This window comes from Pteropus medius, unplaced genomic scaffold (genome assembly GCF_902729225.1).
Source record: "Pteropus medius unplaced genomic scaffold, Ma_sr-lr_union100, whole genome shotgun sequence".
NCBI lineage: Eukaryota > Metazoa > Chordata > Mammalia > Chiroptera > Pteropodidae > Pteropus > Pteropus medius.
In genome coordinates, this window is record NW_024349519.1 from 9,135,629 (window position 1) to 9,155,900 (window position 20,272).

At 33.8% G+C, this 20,272-nt stretch overlaps 1 protein-coding gene across 1 annotated transcript in view; it reads left to right on the plus strand.

Annotated features, from left to right (window-relative positions):
• Positions 1 to 20,272, plus strand: part of SYT10 (synaptotagmin 10) — a 55,026-nt gene that overhangs the window by 18,306 nt on the left and 16,448 nt on the right. The window contains exon 3 of the mRNA XM_039882326.1: positions 12,178 to 12,745. Coding sequence (XP_039738260.1) covers positions 12,178 to 12,745 — 568 coding nt within the window. The remainder of the gene's footprint in view (positions 1 to 12,177; positions 12,746 to 20,272) is intronic.

The following is a 20,272-nucleotide window of genomic DNA, read 5'->3' on the forward strand; positions in this document are numbered from 1 at the left end:
ATAAGGACACTCAATTAATGAAGATAAATTAAGGTAAGCTATGAAAATAACTTCACTTTCTCTATCGAAATGTTTTTTTGGAAACTACAGAAAAACAAAATTCTGTCTCTAAAACATTACCAATGAATGTAAGGAGGCATCTTATCTGATTATCCCTAGCTAGGGGAGAATGAAAGAATACATACTGTGAACACGTGTGTGAAGACTTGATCTTGGATGCAGACTTGGTTCCTAGAAATAATCTATAGTAGGAATGAAGACATATCATTCAATCAAGCCCTGGATTTCTCAGTAATTAATTGAATAAATCAGAAAAAAAAAACTTTATCTCTCAATCTTAAAAAAACATAAAAATTGGATTGTACATATCACATATATTCGAAGATAAAAAGTGGAATACAAATTTATAGTTTAGAACTTTGATATCATTCCATCTGCTTCTTTGAATTTTCTCATTTATATGAGTGACTGGGAAAGAAAGATTAAAAAATTATTTTTGAGTATTATAATTCAGTCACTATGCCAGGCACCCTTCCTGCAAATCCTCCACCAACCTGCATGAAGTAAGTGTTATTAATTATCCCCATTACTTGCAAGTTAACTGAAGCCCAGAGAGATGTAAAAATTTGCCCAAAGTCATGCAGCTAGTGAGAGTTAGAATTCAAATTTATCCAGATTGGTGGAATACATTTTAAGCATTAAAGTCAAGAGGATATAGTTTTTATAGCAAAAGGTGTTGGCTTCAAGTCTGCTGAGGACAGGTAGTTTGGAGGATGGAGAATGGGGGCATCTTTCTGCTCTTTCTACTCAATTAGATAGATGGAATTATATATGGTTATTATGAATGACTAAAGTTATGATTTTAATGTTTGGCCTTGAGATGAATTCTTTGCAGAAAATTTGATTATTCCTAGTTTTCAGAAGCCCTAATCTACATTAATTACTTCATCATACTAGAAATTACCTTTATATAGAGAGGAAAAGGAAATTGCTGTGTTCATTATGCCATCCACTTGGACACAGAGATCAAGCGTATATTATTATAAATCAAATTCTTTTGCTGAAATGCTAACTTTTCACTGAGATGTAGCAAAATCAAACCACACACACACATACACACAATGAATTTAACTTTAATACTTGATTTCTTTACCTTATTAGGATATCCCAGCTCCAGTCTGTTGCAACTCCCCTTTATTTGCTCAGGCAATAGATGACAAACATCATACTTTTTCAAGTTTTATTGGTCTGTGTATTTAAATAACATCCTGATTGGTAAGGAAGTTAACAGTATTTCTGGAAACTGTCACATTTTTCAAGTTCTCATCTCCTTTTTCAAATACCTGGACATTTGGTCTCATCAACCTGCCAGGCAAACAAACAGCCCAGCAAGCATCTGGGTATTTCTCCATTATTAACATTCTACTAGCATCCACCTTGATTGATTGTTCATTCATCCAATAGGCTTATTCAGTAGACATTTGCTTCTGGGAATAGTCAGTGTATTCTGCCCACTCTTTCCACTCTACAAATTCTAGGGAGCTGGAAAAAAATTGACAATACAACATAATTCAAAGATAAGACATATAATACCAACTTCAATATAAAGAATTACAAATGCAAACTGTGGAATGGAGAATGCAAAATTCAAATAAAAAAATTATTTCCAGCTGAGACATGGAGAAAGGCCATCAAGCTGAGGCTAAGGGAAACTAGGAATGCACATAAATGGCAATGGGGGGTGGAGTAGGGGTGGGGGGAGCGCATCCCAGCGGGAAACATTTTATGTGAAAAGTCACAGAACAGAAAATCTTGCTAAGAAAACAGCAGGTAAGTTACCTTGGACATTTGGCCCCATCAGCCAAATATAGAATTGAATGGAAGAATAATAAAAGCTAAAGTCAACTGGAATTAATGTATGAGAAGGCCTTGAAATCAGAGCCAAGATGTTAAAGTCTGTCCTGTCAAAAATTTTTGCAGCAGAATAGTCCCTTGGATAAAAAGCTGTGTTTTAGGAAAATTAATCTGACAAAAGTTTATAGGACAGACTTTAGAAGATGACCTCTGTTTTGTAACTAATATAATAGTTCAGCCATAATAAAAATCAGGAAGTAGCAAACAACAAAAAAAGAGAAACCTGAGAAAGTTGTAAAGGAAGAATCTAAGATCCCTTATAAAAAAAAACAAACAAACAAAACAAACAAACGAAAAAAAAACATTAAGTGATATTCTAGTCTTTCTAATTCTAGTCCAAACCTTTTAAAAGCCTGATGTTCAAACCGTTAGAATCTGAGATACCAAACTACCATTATAACATATTTGGAGGTTCCACATACTTCACAGATAAAGCTCTACACTGCTTTCGTAGGCAGAAAATCTGCCAAATTCACTTCTGCATTGCTCTTGACACCTAGACAAAGCACTGTAGGAACTAAGGGCATATCTGTTGATCGAAAAAAAGCTGCAAATAAATTCATTTTATGTGACTTCATTTTATCTATTCAAATGGATCTTTCATGGTTGCCAATAAGAAGGATACTTTGTCTATTTATCATTCTCCCATAGTCTGTCGCCCTCCCGTAGACCTCAACTGCCTGCCTCTGTGCTTTTTGCTCATGCTGCTTCCTTTGTTTAGAATGATGAGCTCTCTTTTATTTACTATAGGATCTTTAAGGAAAATGCATCTAAGAGTCTATTTTTTCTGCCCAATTATAAGCTATTATCCTTTGTTATTTAAAGCCATAGTTACAGTCTAGCAATTAATTACTTATTGTCTTAAAATTGAGCTCTACCTGTTTGCCAAACTAGATGCTCAGTTCTCAGAGTACAAGGCTGTGTAACCTAATCTCCATCACTGCATAGGTGCATAATAAGCATTAAATGAATGTTCTTGATTGATATCTCTCTACTTCACTTTGCTCCTTTAAAAGCGGCATCAAGTGGTGAGATAAATTGTGCTTCTATTAGAAAGAAGTTAGTGATGGTATACTTCCAGGCATGAGTATGAGGACCAATTTTCTGGGCATTCGTTAGTGGTGGAAAGATGAGGTGAATAGTAAGTGGCAAAATAATTTGTTGAGGATGAGGAATTATATAGGTTAGCCACTGTTAGTGAGAATTCTAAGGACCTACTGGAAATAATTAGGAAACCTAATGGCAGATCTGATTGAACTTGAACAAAAGCAGGAAAATGTACATGGAAAGAAATCATTGACTCATATGTGTTGATTGATTTGCTGTTGGCTTTGGTTGCTTAGAAAAGTAATTCTTAAAATCACACGCAATGTCAGAAAGAATATTCAATGTACACTTAAAGTAGAAGTGAAGAATTGTGTAAGAATATGTAAAACTGGATTGCATAGTTTAAGAGATTTTTTTAAATTAAATTTCTCTCAAAACAGCACAAATTGCAATTATCCTTTCCAAGACATTGTAGGGAATGGAAAGCAAGATGTTACACCAAGGGTGAGTTTAAAAGATATATAATTAACTAGTATATCAAGAAAGAATACTTATCCAGAACAATGGAAGTACCTGAGATCTACGTCTTTGAAATAAAATTTCATGAACCATGCACTTGAGGTGGTTAAATAATCTCCTTTATGAAACATATGCATTGGGTGTATGCACTAACTTCTTTTCTGAAATGAGATGACTCTATGAACCAAGGTCGAGAGAAAACCTCACAAAATAGATTCAAACTTGGAGAGTTTGTTTTCTGGCACTGGTAAATATTATCTCTTCTTTCAAAGCACTAATTATAAATTGATTGGGCCCTCCTCCTTCGTAGTACAAATAATGCTTGAAAAGTTTATTCTATTAATCACAAGAATCTTACGGTAAATTATTTTCATATAAACTTTGAAAGGCATTTTCGAGTTCTAGCATGTTATGATGAAATTCATAATAGGTGAATTCCGAATTTCATAACAATGTGCTTCAATAGATGATTGGATAAAGATGATATGGTATATAAAGACAATGGAATATTTCCCAGTCATAAGAAAAGATGAATACCACCATTTACGACATGGATAGATCTTGAGATTATCATGCTAAGTGAAATGTAAGACAGAAAAAGTTGATAACCATGTGATTTCATTCATATATAGAATATAAAACTGAAAGCTACACATGAACAAAACAACAAACAGAGAACAACCAGTTACCATGCTTACCAGAAGGAAAAGGGAAAGAGGGCGGCAGGTGAGGGTCAAGGGGTCAAATATAGAGTGACGAAAGGAAATTTAACTTTGGGTGGTAAACACACAATGCAATATACATATGACATACTATTGAATTATACACTTGAAACCTATATGTTAACCAATGTTAGCTCAATAAATTTAATTTTTAAAAAAGATGAAAAATACTGACTCTGCCATTATAAAGACCACAATCTAGTAAAAGTGTTAGGGAATCCAATCTAAAAACAGGAAATTTCAATACACTGTTTGCGGTATGCCCAAGGAGATGTGTCAACACAGAAGAGTTACCCAGGGTGGTAGAGGAATTCAGTTGGTGGACTAAGACATTTTTCTCCAAAACCTAGCTAAGCTCACTGGGAGGTAGGCTCATGATAGCTAGCAGCATACTTCCAGATAAGGGAAGGCCTAAATGACACAATGAGCACAGAAATTTAGATTTAGAATACATAATTAGTGTCAAAAGAACTTCTAGATATCTAGTAATACTAAGTAGAATATGCTTGGAGTTAATATTTTGAGCAGTTATTATTGAGAGACTTTTTTATATTTAATGCTTCATTTTGTATTACTTTTTTAATCTTGTGATATAAAATATGTTCTTGGAACTTTATTTGTATATCAAAACTACCAGGAAATATTTTCCAACCTAATTACTTCATAGCATTCCTTTAAACATATATTAGATCAAGAGCAATTGTTTATCATCTGTTGTTATGATTTTTACACCTTTTTTGACATGGAGAAAGGTCATAGGACAAGTATTTTCAGAATAACTGAATATTTATTTCATCGACTGCTATTAAATGACAAGTTACTGGTAAATTTTTTGGACAGAATAGATAAATTACTTTAATGAATTTTAGCCATTATATTACATAATTGAGAAGAAAACAGTTTTTCCTCCAAAGAACTTTTCTTACTATTTGATTGTTAGTGATATGACTAAATTTTTTTAGGGAAAAATAGTTAATTAATTTATATATTACAGTATTTATTGAACACTTGTTATATGCCAGGCATTTTTTAAACATTTGATACACATTAGGAAACAAAACTCTTAAAAATCCCCACCTGCATCCTTGTGGAAAAGAACCAAACATAACTAAGTAAATTACTTGATATATTAGAAAGTAATAAGTTCTATAGAAAATAATAATGCAAAATAAAGAGATTGATAGGCCAAAAGGGAGGGAGGGGTGATGTTGCAATTTTAAATATGATAGTCAGGATAGAGTTTGCTTAGAAGATAGCATTTGAGTAAAAGCTTGAAGGAGGGTGGTGGGCTGTGAGGGTGTCTGGGAAAGGCTTTCCGAGCAGAGGACACAGCCATTGCAAGGCCCTGAAGCTGGAACCTCCCGTTTGTGTTCCAACTGCAGCAAGAAAGCCAGTGTGACTGTAGCAGAGAAAGCAAAATGGAAAATGCTAGGAGAAAAATCAGAGAGGCAGCAAGGACTAAACCATATTTGGCTTTTACTCTAACATGGGAAGCCACAGGAGGGTTTTTTTTTCAGAGGAGTGGCATGATCTGACATGTTTGGAAAAGATAATTCTGCCGTTTTGAGAATAGACAGTGAAGAAGGCACAAGGATTGAAGCAGAAAGATCACTAAGGAGGCTCAAATCCAGGCCAAAGGTGATAGTGGTTCCAACCAGGGAGATGATAGTTATTGATGGCGAGAACTGGCTGTATTAAGCATATAGTTTGAAGGTAGAACAAACAGAATATCCTGACAGATTAGCTGTGGCATATGAGTATAAGGAGAGGAGTCGAGGAGGACTCCAAGGCTTTGGCCTGAGCATCTGGAAGGATCAAGTTGAGACAGACAAGACTGTGAATAAGGTGTTTTTGAGAGAAAAGAACAGATCTAAACTTGCCGAGTTTAAGGATTCTATTATAAATCTAAGTGAAGAAGTTGAGTAGGTAACTGGATAATAATTGGAAATCTGGAGAGAATCTATGACATATATAAATTTAGGGTCCAGAGCCAGGAGCTGATAACATCAAAGAGGTGAGTGTAGATAAGAAAGAGAAAGCCAGAGGTGAATCCCTGAGGTACTTTAGTATTAAGACATCAGGAACACCATAGTGGACTGAGAAGTAAAGACTCATGAAGTAGGAGGGGAGCCAGGAGTAATAACCTAGAAGCTAAGTGAAGAGAGTGTGTGAACAACCAGGAGTGACTCTGACAAGGTCAGGGGGGATGAAGCCTGTGGCTTGACCTGTGAGTTTGACAATGTGCAGGAGACATTGTTGACGTTCTCAAGAGCAGTCATGCTGGAGTTGGGCATGTGAAAAGCTAATTAAAGTGGGTTTAAATAGGATGGGAGGAGATAAATTGGACAGTGAGCATACCATCCTCAGCCTTTTCAAGGAGTTTGCTGCAAAATGTGTTAGAGAAACAGCAATACAGGGAAAGTGGAGTGAGTAGAAGATTCCTTCAAGATAGGAGAAATAAGGGTATGTTTTTATGCTGAAGATAATGATCTAGTAAAGAGGGAGAATTAATAATGCAGGAATGAGAAAGCATTCTTGAAGATTACATGAGAGAAAATGAGATTTAGTATACAAGTGGAGGGACTGTCTTTAGATAGGGGCATGGGTAGTTAATTTAATATTCACCTAAAGGCAATATATGTGGTTAAAGAGGCTAATAGGAGGTTGATGAGGTACTGGGAGTCTGTGGAAGGTTTCTGCTCTTTGCTTTAATTTTCTTAGAGAAGTAAGAAGTAAAGTCATTAATTGAGACTGAGAATGAAGAAGAAGGTGATAGAAGTTTGAAAAAAGGTGAGATGTGAAATAGTCTTCTTGCAAATCTAGGAAATTAAGAGAGAGAATGCATTGCTGTGCAGCATTAGGGCTGACGTGAGGAATGTGGTCTTAAACTTAAAGTGGAACAGAGAAAGCTGTTTTATGTTTTCCTTCTGTTGTATTCACTTGCACATGTGCAGGTACAGCGATAATGGGGAGTCGAATTCAACCAGTGCTACAGTTTTGCCCTGGGACTAAGAAAGTAGAGAGCAACTGATGATATATATATATATATATCATCAGTTCCCCAGTTGCTCTCTACTTTATATATATATATCTATATATCTATATCTATATATATATATATATTTATATATATATAGATATAGATATATAGATATATATATATATAAAAGAGTGGCTTTAATGATTAATTATGCAATTGAAACTGGGTAAAAAGGGAGAAGTTATATTGAGGAATTAGTGATTGTAAAACGGATTGGAGGTTCTGGTGAGTGGGAAAGATTATCTGAGTGAGAATATAAGAAGATCTGAGCTGGAAAGATAAGAGCTTTGAACAGAGAGGCATGCATCAAGTCATATTGACTCCATCTAGCTACTCTCAGATGTTCCAAGTAAAGTGGGGAAAGTTTTTTCTTCTCCATCTGAAAGAGTACTTGGGTGGCGCTTTCCTAGGTTTGAAGGGTAAGAATGTGATCTGTAATAATCAAATAACCTGTACTTTGACCGAATGGGTATTTGAGAGTAAATAGCCACTTATCACTGTCATTCCAAAAGAGAGAAAGAAGAAAAAAGAAAGCAAGAAGAAAAAGAAGATCTGTGTTGTCATGGTAATAGTTTAACATTGTAATAATTAAAGCTTCTCTTAACTGACTAGCTAAACTGTGACTTAAAATATGCACTATTTACCCTATAATTAGGGCACTGGCTTACTAGAACAAAAATGCTACTACTCTGATTCCTGTTAAAAGGGGCTTTACAGCTGCAGAATTATATTCAGAGGCATAAGAAAAAAAATTACTGATTTTTAGAGAGAAGATAGAAGATTAAAATTTCCTTGTATTAAAAAGCATAAGTAAGCAAAATTATGGAATCGACCTATAGAAAATTAGGAATTAACTTTGGGGGTTTTTTTGCTCACAAAAATAAAAAAATGTTTCATAAATTAAAGTGATTTTGGTAGAAATATTAGATTATTTAATAAAATATTCTAAGCTTCTTAGGAATATTAAATATATAAACTGGATTATACTAGACTCCTTTAACAATTTACAATATATAGTGCTTGTATTCTTTTTTTAATTCTTATTTTCGTAAATGACCTCTGATGATTCTTTGACCCTAATTACCCCATGATCCTGTATATCTGGTACAGATTCAGGGTCGAAATTTCAGAGCTGATCCTATTTAAATGCATTAAATAGGATCAACCTAAGGAAACAGATCACTTCAATCTTTAATGAAATTAGAGAGATGTACAATCATTCATCATTTAATGGCGTTTGTTAACGATGTTTGTTTTCAGTACTTTTAATATGGGTAATTTTTTCACCTAAGAGGAAGACCGTTTATTGATTAAAGATGAGAAATATTTAAGACACCAATTCTATACTCACATACAGAAACTAAAATATTAGGTCTTAAATTTAATATAGTTCTAATTAGGATTTAATTACCTCATCTGAGATAAAGTAGCCTAGTATGTTTCTTTACACAGAAATAATTTTTCAATTGTTATCAAGTCTTAATCATTTTTTAATATATAGTAGAGATTTTGATTTTCTACTTAGTATTTTCAAAACATTAGATTTCGATTTTCTACTTAGTATTTTCAATTTATGGTAACTAGCCAAAAAAGTTTAAAACATCTCTAAAAAATATCTTAAGCTATTTTAACCAAGTAAACTTTGGATCTTATTGAATTAAATAATTATATTGTATATAATGTTTAAGTGAAAATTTTACATAAAAACATATATATGTTTTATTATTTTATATGGTTACTTAGAATTATTAATTTTTAGAATAATTTAATCAAATGGGATAACCACCACTATGACAGTACAGCACGGTGGTTAAGGGTGTAGCCACTAGACCCAGACTGCCTCAATCAAATTGGTCAAATTTCTATTTTAGCACCTGCCTAGTGATGTGATTTTAAATAAGTTGCTTACTTCTTGTGCTTCAGTGTCCTTATTTATAAAATGAGGAACATAATGGTAAGTACCTCATAAGGTTACATAAGGATCAAGTGAGTAGATGAAGAATTTACAAAAGTACCTGACACAGAGTAAGCACTCAATGTATTAGCCTTTACTGGCAAAATCTGAAGAGCATGGTCAAACTTTAATTTTTTATTGTGAAAATTTTACAGTGTTTATCTCTTTTTTTGTCTCATTATTCATTATTCTCCTTTATTTCATCCAAAATTCTCATTGGATATTATTTTCTCCTGTTCTAAATACTGGAATATCATTTTTTCCTTAAGCCTTCTTCCATATAATTCTCTTTGACAGAGGCCTCTCTTTCAGGCAGTGAGGCTAAGCAGAATGCTGTGGAAGCAATAATCCAAAATTGCTGCTGTGCATTTTCACCTGTGGTACCCTTCTACCACTTTATCAGTCTCCATCGTTACCTTTGTTTGCAATATATATGCTGAACTATCATTTTTTTAAAAAAAATGTTTTTGAGAAGTCTATAAATAATAGGGTTGCTGGTACTTGCACAGCTCATTTTGGTTTGTCTTCTTTATTTATATAAAAGTGGACTATAGAGAAGTTAAATTAATTTCAATACAACCATAAGCATTTTTTTATGCTATCTAAATAATTATTCAGTATTTCAGTCTAGTTATAGAAAATAAGCTAATTAAATATGAGAGAATGAACTCAGAACACCTCAGATTGTAATTCTGATTTTAATCTATTGCATATTATTAATATATATATAATATGATATCTTGAGCATTTAGACCCATAAACTTATCAAAGAACCATAGAACAGCAGATGATCATAGAAATTGTGTTAGGAAACACGTAGAGGTGTAGCATCTCACCTGAGACAGAAATCTTTTCTTCAACATCTAACATTTGTTTCTACATTTCCTATTTGGGGAAGTTCATTACTTCACAGCTCTAGATATTTTTAAACGTTCCCTTATATGGAGCTGAGTCTGTCTACCTATAACTTCCATAAAGTCTTATTAATTCTGTCATGACAGTTCTTCAGATATTAGAATGTGGCCAGCATTAATTCTGCCTTTGCTTTCTGCTCTGCTGCTTTCTGCCTGTTCTAGGTTTAACATTCTCATCTCCTCTAATTCTCAATGGTGTCATGACTAGGTATCTTAATTCTGGATATTAACAAATTTTTTTATTTCTCTTAAATCAGCTCTTACGTGTGTAAAAATGAATTGGTTATTAAACACTGTTATTAATAATAGTGCTATAAAAGATGTAGACCTGATGTAATAGACAAGAGTTGAGTAAGAATTTTGAAGAAAGTGCTGGATAGGTATTAAGTGTAAGAGCTGAAAGAAAGAAAGCCATCTAAAGGCTACTCTAGAAAGCAAAGTATAAAATGATAAGGATCTGGACTGAGTAACAATGCAAATGGAACCAAATGAACAATTACATGAGGTGTTCCAAAGCAAACATAACAGGATATAGAAAGTCAAGTAAATCTCGTGGGTAAAAGAAAAGTGATTCAAAGCATACTGCAGGTTTCCTAGTGTGAATGAGTGACAGAAACGTTAGGGCTATTGTCAGCAATTGTGGGAGAACTAGTCTGAGAGCAAAAGAGAGAAAATGAGTTTGCTTCAGATAGAGGCAAAATTAGTACATTCATTTACGCATCTCCCTTGCAGATATGGAAATATGAGACTAGAAGCTTTTGCAGCTAAGATACATCTAGGTAATTATCAGATTCAAGATAACGATAGTCAAAGAGCTGGCCATTAGTCTGATGAAGAGACTTAGGAGAGAAAAGAAAAATGACCTGGGACTAAGCCTTAAGGAGACAAATAAGTTGACATATCTCATGCTGGAAATTACGGAGGATGTATAAGTAGATCTTTATGTAAATAAAATCTATGGGATATTAGTAAGCTTATATAACTAATGTTCTAGAAATGTTGAGTAGATGAATAGTAATAGTGACTAAAGAAAAGTCGGTTAGAATTTTGAAAACTTTATTATGTTGATCTCAAATTCTAAAATTCTGAATTTTTTTAATTCTTAGAATTTCTGAAGCCAACTCCGTGTTAAAAAAAAAAGAAACTGTGCTCATTTGAGCTGTCACAAATTCATATTCTTTTTATAAGTAAATAGTAATTCAGTTATCTTAAGTATTAGAAATAATTAACACTATAAGAATATGTAAACTGGGGGTGACTCCATAGTGTAGTGGTTAGCATGTCTGCTTTACACGTGGTTAGCATGTCTGCTTTACACACAGAAGGTCTTGGGTTCGCGCCTCAGGTGGAGCTGTGGACCATACCATGGGTGCCCCAGGCCCTCCAGTACCCCAGGCCCCCGGAGTGCCCTGTATATACCAGGCCCATGGTGCATGCCACGAGCATGAGGGAGGAGATGCCCTGCCTTGAGAGATCCAGTTCTTAAGGGGAAACAGCAACATCCGTAGGTCAGGAGTGGAAGTATGAATGGGGAATTAAAGAGGGGGAAAAAAAGAATATGTAAACTTAACATTTTTTTATTTTAATGCTGTAGTCACGAAAACATGAATATTTATGTCCATCAGACATAAATATTGAGATAAAACGATACCAGCCTTCTGTATGATTTGTCTACATAATGCTTACCCCTAGGTATTCCCAGATTAACGATTCATAGCATTTTGTGGAATTTGGAGCTTTGTTGTTAATTGTGTTTCTTTATAATTGTACTTAATTATTGAGAGTACAACATTTCAAAAGCTCATAAATATTTACATTTGTATGTTTCAGGTGTTCGTATAATTTTGGGAGACTTTGAATATTGCACTTCTGGCTTTTCAAAAGTAGCTCTTTGAGTGTGTGTATGTTTGTTGTTTGTGTGTGTGTATGTGTGTATCTGTCTGTTGATAAAGATATAATTCTTTTATTATCCTGGGGATGGGGGACAGTTTATATGCCAATGTTTAATAATACCACTAATAAACTACCTAAATGATCTTGTGTGTGTGTGTGTGTGTGTGTGTACAGCCACAATTCCTTCAGGAGACACCTACCAAGGCAAATGCAGGTTTCCAGTGTTGATTTTAGCATGGGTACAGAACCCGTTTTGCAAAGAGGAGAAACAACAACCAGCATTGGGAGGATAAAACCAGAGCTCTACAAGCAGAAATCAGTTGATTCTGAGGGCAACAGGAAAGAAGATGTCAAAATCTGTGGGAAATTTAACTTTACCCTCCAATATGATTATGAAAACGAACTTCTAGTTGTCAAAATTATCAAAGCCTTAGATCTCCCTGCTAAAGACTTCACAGGAACTTCGGACCCTTATGTGAAGATGTATCTTCTTCCAGATAGGAAAAAGAAATTTCAGACCCGCGTACACAGAAAAACTTTAAATCCTCTATTTGATGAAACTTTTCAGTTTCCTGTAGCGTATGATCAACTAAGCAACAAAAAACTACATTTCAGTGTATATGATTTTGACAGATTTTCTAGACATGACATGATTGGGGAAGTGATTCTTGATAATTTGTTTGAAGTCTCTGATCTCTCCAGAGAAGCCATCATATGGAAAGATATTCATTGTGCTACAACAGTAAGTAATAGTGCTACCAATACATTGCTTTTTATTTGACCTACAGTGGTGTATAAAACTAAATATTAACCAGCTTATTGTAATAAGTTTACAAAGTTATGAAATTTATGTGCTAAGAACCTGCCAAGGTAAGATTTAATTACATATATAATAATAGTTCAGGCACCTAACAGTATATAGGTAACATCAGTGATTGGGTAAATAAAAAAAAGCTCTTGTAAGTTACCAAAAAAAATAGGGACAAGGGATTATTCTTAAAAATAAGAAAATTATTTTTTAATTTGAAATAGTTCTTTTTGTATTTTTTCCCTAACAATGTTTCATTAATTACAACCAATATTGGGAGTCCTTATAGTTTCACTATAAATTATATGGATGTTAATTTTAAAATTTATACTGGCAGTTTATTGCATTACATCATCATAACATTTTCAATTGTTGTATTTTAATTTTATGGTCTTCGTTGTGATACATATTAGGGAACAAAGAAGAAATTTCAAAACCAAAACATATTTCAAAAGTATTGGGGCTCTTTTGATTTCATATTGTCTTTCACTTTATTACTTATTATATTCCTACAGGGGAAAAATGGTAAGCAGTGATTTTTCCTGTTTTAAAAAATATGACATCTCCTAAAATGCAAAGGCAGATAATTTATTGTTAGGTTATTTCTCTTGATTTCCCAATCTTTATTATTTATTCTTTTATTCATTCAACAAATATTTGTTAAGTGCCTACTGTGTGTTTGGCATGATCTAAGTACTAGGGATACAAAAAATTATATGAAGCATGTTCTGTTTATGTATTTAGATTCAGGGGTAAGTAACCCCCAAATGATGTCTGAAAATTAGTAAAATCGTCTAAGAGATTGACAATGGTTTGTTTGTTTGTTTGTTTTACATTTGTACGTTTTTGTGTTTCAAAGTGATCCTTCAAAAAAAAGGAAGAGATTTTTTGTGGAGACTTCAATTTTTGACTGCTAATGAAACATTAAATTCTTTAATTTTATTTTCAACTCTTCCTCTGCCTAATATATTAACTTTCTATTTCTGCTATAAAAATTACAAATATAGTGTCTTAAAACAACACAAATTTATCATTTTTCAGTTCTGTAGGTTAAAAGTCCGACATGGGTCTCATTGGACTAAAATCAAGGTGTTGGCAGGACTGCGGTCCTTCCTGGAGATTACGGGAGATTCATTTTCTTGTCTTTTCTTGCTTCCAGAGGCCACAAGCATTTCTTGGTTAAGATTATCCCCAGATAGGATAATCTCCCCATCTCAAGTTTTATAATCTTAATCACATCTGCAAAATTCCTTTTATCATTTGGGAACATATTCACAGATTCTGGGAATTGGCATGTGGCCATCTTTGGGGGTGCCTTTATTCTGAGTTTTATTTCGGCATTCTGGATATGAAAAGAGGTAGGCAGATATTGAAATGTATTATTATATTATTCTAGTCAAAAGACATTTCTTTTTTACTGAAACACTGAGGCACACATTGTTCTAGATACTCATAGCTTTTTTATTAGAACAATATAATGAAACCTAAATGTTTTGGCTGTGGGACCAAAGTTCGCAATATACACAAATATTATATATTATATGTCATCTCATATATATATAATCATCATTATGATTAGCATAGTATTTCATTAAAAACTTTCCTTTGAAAATCATTAAGCAATTTTATATTTTCAGATTAAAAAAATGAAAAAAACTGACATCGGTTGAAATGTGCATAAGAAACTTTTTTTTATATATCATTAACTTTAAATAATTTCATATAGAAATTATAGGGTTTTCTACAAAGAAGGAGGGAAAAAGAAATAGAAAGCAATGTTATATACCCTCATGCATTCCAGTCCTGTAGAAACCTGCAAAGGTGATAAATTATGTGGACATAGATATTAAAAAACTGTGTAACAGATAAAATATATATTTGAATTAGAATATTAGCTTTCTTTATATAGATAACTACCTAGTTAAGGATAAATCTTGAAAAAACATTATTATAATTTAAGGTTCTTATTTGAGATAATTATGTATGTAAAATAAACTAGGAATATTGTTAATTTATTGTCGAAATCTTATCAGGTTGAAAGAAGAGTTATATATTTTATATTCATAATTTCATTACTAATAAGTTATTTCTATACAAAAGGGATTGATATTTTTTATCAGGAATTAGCAGGATTTTTTAAAATTTGAGATTGAATGAAAAAAGAAATAATAAAGGTGTATCTTTAGTCTGTGCAAAAAATTTTCACTTTAGGGATCATCCCATTGTATATCACAAATTTGGCAAGCCAATCACCTACAGCACTAATATACAGATATTTCCAACGTAAGGGGAAATCACATTGAAGAACACTGCACCCTGTAACACTGCTCACTATTTCTGTAATAGGAAGGAGAAATATATATTCATATTCAGTTATATATACAAAAAAGCCTATGTGAGGACACACAAGAATTTAATAATAATAGTACCTATTAACAGGAAGGGTAGAAACTATTATTGGTAGATAAATATAGAAAAAGAATGACTTATAACATATTGTTTTATATACATTTTATCTTTAAACTATAGGAGTATAATATTATTCAAATTTTTAATTAACTTTTTTCAAAAAGTAATAATTATACAGACTAATGTATTTTGAATATTTAAATGTAGTTTTCTCATACATACTCAAGAAGCCATTGAAAGTATAAAGGAAAACTTTCCCTTTTCTGAACAGGACTAACTTCATTTTGCATATTTATTTACTCATCTATTCAGTGAACATCTTTTCAGTACAATCTATGTTTTAGACACTCACAAGAAAGGAGAATGTGTATACAAAACCACCTGGTTCACAGCTATAAAGTGCTTGAATCTGTTATCTTCTAAGGAACTGTCGAGTATTGTTTAAAGAGTTGGTCTTGCCATGACAAATACAAAGAAATTGTCGTATTCATTGTGTCGACCATTTAATACTAAATGTTCCAGCTGAGCTTTGGTTTGAAATAATGTATTTTCTTACAGATTACTAAAATTTCTTTAAATGTTTAAAAAATAGTTTTAATTTGTCTTCTTATTTCTAGTGATATATTTTTCATTCTTCCCTCAAGCATCCTGGATCTATCCCAGGATCAGAAGAATACTACATATTTTTTTTGCATTTATCTGTCAACAAATTCTCTTCTAAAGTTTGTTAATCGTGGAATAATGTACTACCAATAACATTTTAAAGAGTGACAAAAGTGCAGCCTCATTTTAAGGGAAAAAATGTGGTGGAAAGCAAGGCAGTAGAGTATAAACCTTTTCGCTCAGGGGCTGCCTCACTAGGCTTCCAAGTGCATCAGGCAGTATCGGAGCCAAAGGCCTGCAGACAGATACAGTGAACCCACATCGCTCCTCTGTGAAGATTCCTAATTTTCTATTTCATCTCTGCAGTAAACCTGACCCCGAAGTGTCACAAATATCACATATGATAATGGGCCACCATTAATTGATTATTAGCTCAAAAGATGCAAATAAGTTCCGTGAATCTATCTATAAGGTTTTTTAGTCATTTGCAAGAATTGGTAGTATCTATGTTGCAATATAAAATTTAATTTAAATTAAGTTTAAAATAATAGAGTCTACCATAGACTATCACAAAATTTTGAGAGTTTCCAAAACCTGATTTTTATTGACCTTAACACCTGCTCAACTCAGGCAGACTGTTAAAAGGAACTTTGTCTCATGAATATTTGGTATTTAATAAATGTCTGGAGTTTATTATATTATTTTAAAAAATTAAATCGCATCTGCATACATTTAGAGGACAAAGTTTCAGTGTCTGTTCAGTCTCTTTTGAGTACATTTCATTTCATGTGAACTATTACAGGTAAATTGGCTTTTAAATAGCCCACAACAACTACATTAGCCTTTTATTATCAGTTTAAGCAGTAGATTCCTCTTTTGTTTTACTGTTCTGAAACAGTGTTCTGTTTCACAAAACAAAAAATCAAAGTTAATGCATATCTAACACTTAAATCTGTGCCACCAGTTTTAGACTGAATTCAACACTGATGCCATACTTTTTAAATAAAGATAGAATTGTTGGGTAAGCACAGCTGTGGTATTTCAATGATATTAATTGAGAGAATATCATTTAAAAATTGGTAGCCAAAGCTAACCATATCGTAATTATAATATTTAGGGTTATTTAAAAACGCAAGTTGGTTTTTTTTCCAAATTTATTGCATCTACATAATTTCCAATCTAAGTTTCTACATCGTTCTACTTGTAAAGGTTATAATCACCATCGAGCTTCTCTGTCATCCTTGGGGGTCTCTCTGTCTCTGTCTCTCTGTCTCTCTCTGTCTCTGTCTCTGTCTCTGTCTCTGTCTCTCTCTCTCTCTCTCTTTATCCATCTCAGTCTGTCTCTCTCTCTCTGCCTTCCATTCCTTCCCTCCCTAGCGGTATCACTTTAGGTAAGTAGCTTAAGATTTCTGAATTTGTTACCTCATCTATAAAAAAAGAGGTTTTTAATAATATCAACTTTACAGGAATATTTTGAAAATAAAATGAGATAACAAATGTGAAGTTTTTTTAAAATTTAAAGTTGCTAAGTGCCATTATCTATAATCTTGCACATAAAGAAAATAGCTATTTGTTATCTACTCGAATACTAACATCCCAATTTCATTCATGTCTTAAGTTTCTTACCCTAATATTTAAATTTCTTAAAAGTATTATCCTCACTTTTTAGAAAATAAATGAGAGGTACTTATGTTGTACTCTTTAACTCAATCTTGAAGTGAATAAAATATAGCAACATTGTAAAAGACTATGCCATGGCATATATTGCATGAAGTCTTTCTATAAAGTCACTAAACCAAAGATCCTACTGACCGAATATCAATTTTCTTCATGTTTTTTGGAGTGCTTTTAAATGTTAAGAATTCCGCACAATCCCACACCCTGTGGTAAGTAAAGGCATGTTTTGCAAGTGTAGGCATCTATCAAATACCAGTCTACAGAAGAGCATAGGTAATGAGAATAGAAATTCTGCCCAAATAGGCTATTGTCATACCAAGTAGACCGCAAATGTTTCAACTTGTTATCTAGTTATGTATAGAGGAACAATTGTTATGTCTTGGCCATTCAGAGAAAAATAATGGCTAAATAAACATTTGGTAATAGAGGCTGGTTACCTGTTCTGCCCACTTATAGAACAAGGATCTTAAATCCATCAATTCGACAAACTTTTATTTAGTTCTCCTATTTACCAGACACTCTTCTGGATGTTGTAGGACATAAAATGTTCCTGTTTTATGAGGCTTACTTTATAGAAAAGGGAGTAGGATAATAACAAAGGAAATAGATAATATGTCCAGTGAATGTAAGTGGTATAAGCAACATGAGGCAGAATAAGGGATAGGAAGTGGCAGTGGGGTGGGGTCACCCTAGATGGGTAGTCAGATAAGGCCTCTCTGATGAGAGTGATAGATGAAATCAGAGAGATGGCAGAGCGTCAGATCACCTAGAGCCCTTAGACTTTGAAGAGCAGAGGTGAAACCATACTAATCAATTTAAGGTAGACTTTAGTATAGTGAAGCCAAGTTCATCCGGTCCAAGTATTTACATACAGAGATACTGAGAGAGCTCCTTTAAATAAGGATTTTGTAAAGGTATATAAAAGCATCAACACTCTAAGGCAGGGGTCCCCAACCCACAAGCCGCGGACTGGTACCAGTCTACGGCCTATAAGGAACCAGGCTGCACAGCAGGTCAGTGGCATGCAAGCAAGCGAAGCTACATCTGTATTTACAGCCGCTCCTCAGTGTGAGCATCACCGCCTCAGTTCCACCTCAGAGCATCAAGCATTAGATTCTCACAGAAGCACTGGTCCCTGGTGCCAAAAAATTTGGGGACCGCTGCTCTAAGGGTTGCTGTATACAGCATTATACCAATTTCTATGCCCCATCTATAAATAATGATTAATGTTTGAGAATAAGTCTCCAGTTCCTCTCACCAAGAAGCTTAAGATATTTCCTAACCAGTATGATAAAGGGAAGGAAGAGTTCTTATCAAATTTGTATCCTCTTCTTATATTCTAAGTTGCTCTTGTCCCAGTGTCTGTATTAGGCTATCTCTTTGTTTAAGGCTCCTCATGACACAGGTGGTTGTAAGTCTTAGTTTGTTAAGTCCAGAAAAGGCTGTTTTAAGATCTCAGCTCTGTTTCTAGAACCTGAGCGCTTCATGGCTCCTGGTAGATAAGTCTGTGACTGCATAGGATGGGATAAAAACTAAATTATTTTGGCAGAAAGTGATCTTTCCCACTTGCATTGGGAGCCGAAAATGGTTCTCCCACTGAGCAGAAATTCGGCGCTATTAAATAGCATCCCTGGCAATAGTTGCGACTGTTAATCACTTAATGCTAGAGAGGGTTTGTAATTACCCCACCTCTAACACTGCCATGTTTTCTGCTCTTTTCTGTTCTGACTTTAGCAAAGTTTCACCTGGACTTTGTACCATGGAAAAGCACAATTCTTATTATTGTACACTTAATGCAAAGTGCATTTCTTCCTTCTTGCAGAAATGCAAGCAGGTCTCACTAAAGGGCACCTGGTGAGCATTTCTCTATCTTCAAGTAAAGATGGCAGGAAAGAATCAATAATGAAAAATGTGACATAAAAATCTAAGAATCTAACTAGGTTTTATAATTGAACCCTCCTTGCCTGTTTCTGCCCCCACGCTCATTGAACATGATTGAAATCTGATTTAATCAGAATCACTGGGCGAAGGAGAAAGGGCAAGGAGGAAGTGCTGTTGGAAAATTGTGGTTCTTTGAAGGAAAAGAAGGAAGCTAGAAACTGGAGGTTATAATGTTAATTACATTTCCTAATTGTATTCTATCAGCTTCTTCCCCCTTCCTCCCAGGGTCAGTAGACTGCTTGTGCTGGTGAGTTGGAGGAGATGACCAGATGTGCAAAGAAAAAGAGTAACTTATACACCTTAGAAATGCATTTGACTCTGAAATTCCAATGTGCCATAGAATTATCTAAGATCACATTAGACTAGAGGGATATATAAATAAAGTTCAATAAAACTAATTGATAAGTATCCTCTAACCTTAGCTTCCCAAATCTTAAGTATATCTTTAAACGGCTCAAAACTGTTAGGACTATTAGTTTATTGTACTTTTAGGGCCACCTTATATGGACACGCCCTTGCACAGTTCCAGGGTGTTCCACTCACAAAGCCCACGACATCCATAAACAGTGTTGCAATTTGCTCACCTGTCCCAGCTTACTGAGTAATCTTCACTCCTTCAAACAGATGTCTCTGCAGACATTGAACTCATGACCAGGCCTGATGCTTTTATAATTAATTCATTCATTTATTCATTCAATAAATGTTTTATTAAGCATCAGCCTAATGCCAGTCACCAACCCCAGAAAAATTGTTTTAAACAAGAAAAAAAAAATAATATCTTTTTGAGCATCTACTATGTGTTAGGCTGCAAACTAGACCCCTGTGACATAA